This window comes from Spermophilus citellus (genome assembly GCF_964194105.1).
Source record: "Spermophilus citellus genome assembly, chromosome: 2".
Classification (NCBI taxonomy): Eukaryota; Metazoa; Chordata; class Mammalia; order Rodentia; family Sciuridae; genus Spermophilus; species Spermophilus citellus.
This window is the reverse complement of record NC_138183.1, coordinates 155,664,902-155,670,901: the sequence shown is the minus strand read 5'-3', so window position 1 is coordinate 155,670,901 and position 6,000 is coordinate 155,664,902. Positions and strand designations below refer to the sequence as shown.

At 35.2% G+C, this 6,000-nt stretch overlaps 1 protein-coding gene across 1 annotated transcript in view; it reads right to left on the bottom strand.

The window, feature by feature from the left end:
* Positions 1 to 235: 235 nt before the first annotated feature.
* Positions 236 to 6,000, bottom strand: part of LOC308642258 (NXPE family member 4-like) — a gene marked incomplete at both ends in the record, with an annotated part of 362,659 nt that continues 356,894 nt past the window's right edge. The window contains 3 exons of the mRNA XM_081281099.1: positions 236 to 771; positions 1,157 to 1,369; positions 5,613 to 5,674. Of these exons, the coding sequence (XP_081137225.1) occupies positions 236 to 771; positions 1,157 to 1,369; positions 5,613 to 5,674 (811 nt within the window). The remainder of the gene's footprint in view (positions 772 to 1,156; positions 1,370 to 5,612; positions 5,675 to 6,000) is intronic.

The following is a 6,000-nucleotide window of genomic DNA, read 5'->3' as shown; positions in this document are numbered from 1 at the left end:
AAATACTCATTATCACACACACTCATGCTCCAGGCATGGTGTGGTCATTCTTCATATCTGATCTTTTGACTTTGTACCTCATCTCCATTCTCATTGTCTTTAAGTGTACCACAAATAATCCCATATATGGTTCCTTTAAGTTTGATTTTCTTAGTCTTTAAAATGAATAAAATTTCATTGATAATACACATGGGATGTGAAAATTGGTTCCTAGTGACTTTGCTTATTTTTTTCTTTAGCAAATGTAGTTCAAGAACATGTTAATCTGTTTTTCAATCACATTATTAGGTGGGTGGACATTATTGGTGCCATATGCAATAGTCATGTCCCAGGCATCAATGACACCCACATTGAGATCTTTGAAAATGTCATTCAGGGTAAGATACTGAATGTAACCATGGAAGTCTCCAAACCTTTCTGTTTCTATGTGCATCTCCCTGATATTTTCTGTCTTAATGATCACTTTAGTGTCTGGGCTTCTTAGGAATAGTCGTTCAATAGCTTTTCGAACACCGATGGCCCTGCAAATGAAAACGTCAATGGGGAAGGGTCTGAAGTGTTGGCCAAAGGTTATGACAATGGCTGTGTTTTTGTCACCTGAAATCTGGTCAATTTCCTGAGGGATATAACCTTCTTCTGTCACAGAGTAAAGATGAGAAGTGATAAAAGGATAGCTATGTTTTTTCCATTGTATCTGAGTATGTCTTTCAGCATCCAGAAGCAAATGTTTCTTAAAAGGTCCAGTTCCATGAAGATCAAAAAATTTTAGTGCTGATAAGAAAAAAAGCAGATTTTTAGATAGAAGGCAGTGATTAATAGTTTTAAAAAGAATATCTACAATATCATTTATAATCACCTTCTATAGTATTTTTGTTGGGAGCATCCTACCCTCTAGGATAAATTACCAGTTCATGTGTGTGAAATATCAATCAAAATGTAAAGTTTTCTTTGGAGTTTATAAGGAGGAACAACAGTTCTTATGAAAGAGGGAATAAAATAGATTTTAAATTAAGACAACTCTAGAAAGCTAAATGAAATTTAAAAAAAAGCAACAACAACAACAAAAAACTAGCCTAAGTGAGAATAGATGGAGACCTCACTGAAAGTACTTTATGATCAGCTTGAACTTCCAAAAGAACATAAAGTAACTACATACTTTTTACAACTCTGGGTAAGTAGTGGATCCACTGACGCAGTGTGGAATCTCCCATCAGGTAAATGAGTTTTCCCTTCAAGCAGCCACTGATCTTGTTTACATCTAGTTGAATCTGGTCGCAAAATGTTGTTATCCACCTTCCTTGTAAAGTGTATCCACCAGGGGCTGGAGTCTTCTTTCCAATTTGGCATTTCTCTGTGCTCTTTTCTCTCTCTAGTCACAGAAATCCCATGGTGAGTGGTGTCAGTGGCATGTGTCAAACACCCAGCCTCCTCTTTTGGTCCTTCCCTTTCTTGGTCCCTTTCTCTCTCCCTCTACTTTTGTCTTTTGTCTCTTACTGGAGATTTTTATGACCGCCAGCTTGTTTTAGGCACTGCTACTCTTTCTTCTGAGAGATTTTGAGTCATACTGACTCCTCCCTGTTCATTTCCTCCCACCTGTGGTCATTAGCTAAGTCTCCATGTCCTTCCTTTCTTTGCCATTCCTCTGATTCTGCAGTGACTTAATTTGGTTCTCTAATCTGAATGTCAGTGAACTACCCGTTGGTGTCTTTGTTATTGAGTCATTTACACTTGTTCCATCAATGAAGGAATAGTATGAGTTTTTTCATGTTTAAAAAATGGCTTAAATATAATATGCACCTTTTGAAAACCTTATATAATATAAAATACCTAGATTGACTTAATGTAGTTTTTAATAGGACCTTAATAAAAGTGTCATACAGCACCCAACAGAAACCATGATTCTGAGAAATTATTGCAGCCTGTTTCTCTGTAGCTGCAGGCTCTGTCGTTGTTTGCCTTCAAAGGTATCCCCCGTGGCAGAGCACCAACTTTCGCTGTGGCATAACAAAGGTCATCAAATGTCTATGTCATATTTCCTTGCCATTCTCTATGCTGTTGCCCTACTGCCGAGCAGTTGTCTCATATTTTTGTTTTTTTATTTTTATTTGTATTTTTTTCAATGCTTGCAATTGGACCCCAAGTCTCATGCATTCAAGACAAGCACCCTTCCACTGACCTGTATGTCCAGTACTCATAATTTAGATTTTGTTACATCAGCATTTCTGTATTACATTCACTTCCTGTACTAGATAGGAAACAAGTTGAATGCTGTAAAATAGGCCAAAATAATGTCTTAAAATTGGAAATGTACTGTCCCTCACAGAACAGTTTCAGAGTGACCAGGCCAAGGTTAATGTGTTATTACATCTTGTGAGGGACTTCTCTTTCTCTTATCTTGTTGTTCTACTATTCTTAACATATGGTTTTAGTCTTTCAGTCGAACAGTGCAGTTTCCTTTCTCACATTTTATCTACAGTTCAGCTAGTAGCAAGGAGACAAATGGAAGAGGAATGCAAGTTGTTTTGCCTTGAAAGGCATTACTTATAAGTTCCCCAGACAATTTCTGTTCATACTCTTAGGAAAATGTAATGTGAGCATAAGTAGCCACAAGGAAAAGTGGCCATGGTTCCAGCTCAAATAATGGTTACTCTTACTAAAAAGGAGGAGGGAATGGGTATTGGGAAATTACCAGAACTCTGTGCTTTATCTTCCTTGTTAAGTCCCTATGGACCTTACAGTCTCTGGTTGCTTGTGTCCACAGAATAGTATACTATACATGGAGATACTGTATAGTCAGCCCTTCATATCCATGGGTTCTGTATGTGTGGATTCCACTTAATAATGGATGGAAAACATTCAGGAAAAACTGTTTATCTTTATTAAATGTGTACAGACCTTTTTCATTATTTTCTAAACAAAATGGTATGACAACTATTTACAAAGAATTTACATTGTTAGGCATTGTAAGTCATCTGTAAATGATTTAAAATATATTGGATGATGTACTTATATGCAAATACCATGCCATATTATGTAAGGACTTGAGCATCTGCAGATTTTGGTGTACATAGTGGCTATCAAAACTAAACCCCCATAAATACCAAGGGCCAATTCTATTTGTAATTAGTATACCAAATGGCAAAATGGTGCTGTTTTCAGAACTGGAAAATGTGGGCTAGGGGTGTAGCTCAGTGGTAGAGTGCTTGCCTAGCATGGGTGAGACTCTGGGTTCAATGTGCAGTACCACACATACAAACACACACACACACACACACACACACACACACACAAACTCACACACACAAATTGAAAAATTTATTTAAAATGCTTCTTAATTCCTGGTGGTTTTGCTCACCAAAGATAGTTTTTCTAATCCTATGATTTTGTTGGAATTTCAATGTGACCTTGTTGGGCTCCTAGGAGGCTTGATAGCACTACATTCTGGATGATTAAATACTGTAACCCTAGAACCTTGAGACAAACAGTTACTAAATATTTTCCATCCCCATATTTTTGATTAGAGATTGTGGTGGGCACGTATGCCCCCCAAAGATATTTGGGTTCTAATTCTCAAAACCTAGGAATATATTGCCTTCAAGGAAAAAAATGGATGGCAAAAGGGATTTTCCAGATGTGACTAAGGGTATGAATTTTGAGATGGATAATCTAGATAATTCTAGATTATCTAGGAAAGGGAGTCCAGTCTAATCTCATTGGTCCTCCATTGTGGAAGAGGGAAGCAGCAGGTGGACTAGAAAGATGTAACTTGAGGATTGACCTACCATTGTGGCTTTGGAGACTAGATGGCGCTAAAAGGAAGGAAGGTAGCTTTTAGAAGCTGAAAGGTACAACAGATTCTTCCCTAGAAAGGAACACAGGCCTGTTGTACCTTGATTATAGCTTAGCGAGACTGATGTTGTGCTTTGGAAGAATAACACTAAGATAATATGTTCTTTTTACTTAAAGCCACTTATTATAGCAGTAAAAAGAAACTAATGCAGGGAAAACCGATACCTTCTCAATATGAAATTATCTCAACCAGAAGGAGTATATTTTCTACTGTGTATAAATTTCATTTTATGTCACTTAGTAGCATTTTAAATTATATTTGTGTAGGTCATGCTTACTTTTTTCAATTCTGAATTTGCTTTTTATTATTTTTATTTACATATGGTAGCAGAATGCATTACAATTCTTATTACACATATAGAGCGCAGTTTTTCATATCTCTGGTTGTATACAAAGTATATTCACACCAATTCATATCTTCATACATATACTTTGGATAATAATGACCATCATATTCCACCATCATTTATAACCCCATGCCTCCTTCCTTCCCCTCCAACCCCTCTGCCCTACCTAGAGTTTGTCTATTCCTCCCATACTCCCACTCCCTATTCCACTATGAATCAGCCTCCCTTTTAAAACATAAAGAAGATCATACCCCTGTCCTCTACATTTGGTCTTTTTTTAGCCTTCTAAATAAACACTGTAATCCTCAGCACAGTTTATTTACTTAGATGTTTTTTCTCTTTCTAGCCCTATCTTTTGTTACATATGCTCACTCCGTTGGCTTATGCACATAATTGCTCATGACTAGAGTTATCAAGTAAAAAAGTTCTCACATTAAAAATGTAGGACAGAAAATTAAATTATTCTAGTAAGGGACACTTTTTTAGGGAATGAACCATGTGATATTTTTTTCTTTACCTGAATATATGTGTGTGTGTGTGTGTGTGTGTGTGTCTATATATATATATATATATATATATATATATATATATATATATACACAATTAGAAATAACTTAGATTTAACTGCTTTCCTATATTATTATTTAGTTCAATATGGCAACTCTACCCACAATCTTTATGAAGTTTCTCTGACTATTGATATCCTTCAGGGCTCAGTCAAATATATTTAACTTTAAAATAAGACCTTATGTATTTTGCTTTCTTCATAGAGATTTAAAACCCAATATTTTTTTTTTTAGATCATAAGCTCAGCTTTTTTCTTCATTTGCTCATGATGCCTCATATCTAGTAGACCCTCAATAAACACTTGAGGAATAAGTGAATAAATATTGACAATATATCATTATGAGTTGCCTAGGATACTAATATTACTGGTAAACTCAGGCTTAAATGGTTATTTAATACTAAGATATAAATAAATATAAATATTATGCTTTCATATAATATTGCTTTGTATTTTACATTAAAATATTTAAATTAGATGAAAGCTCCATATAAAATTAAGTGTACCAACTAAAAGTTGGAGGTTATGCCAACAGATATCAGGAAACTAAAACCATAGTATTCCTACTCTGAAGCTATCAAAGGCATTTGCACAGCACCTCAGATGGGAGATGAATGTAGGATATTTTATTTTATTTTTTAGGATAAATCAAGATTAAATATGGTATAAACAGTTTGAACTAATTTCCTTGAGTTGATTTCTCCCTATAAAGCCCAGCATGATTGAAATCACTGACACCTATTAGGGATTATGCTCCTGGAAAACTACAACTAAAAGAATTAGCACTGATAATTTTTCTCTGTGTAAGACACATGCCAAACATTACCCACCATAGGAAAAAGTGGACTTACTTTTACATTGGAAGACATCGATCTGTTCAAGATCTTTCATTATTTCAACTCCCACTTTGGACCTTCAAAAAAAATAAGACAATAGATTAGCCTGTTGTGTGTCCATATAGCATAGGCACCAGGCATCATTTGCTTATGAGTGAAGGATATTTTTAAGTTTCTTTAACTGAAAGTAATTATTTCTGTTATATACTTTGGATATTGGGTATTGTAAATAAATTAGGATTTTTGAAAGGCTTTCTGTCTTGCTGAGAGTACCTGAAATCCAGGGCAGCTCTACTCATCTTTCACATGTAATGATATGCAATAGGGTGTCATAGAATTTTAAATTCATAATATTATTAAGTTTGCATTATCCCTATGTGCCTTCACATCACCTATTCAAGTT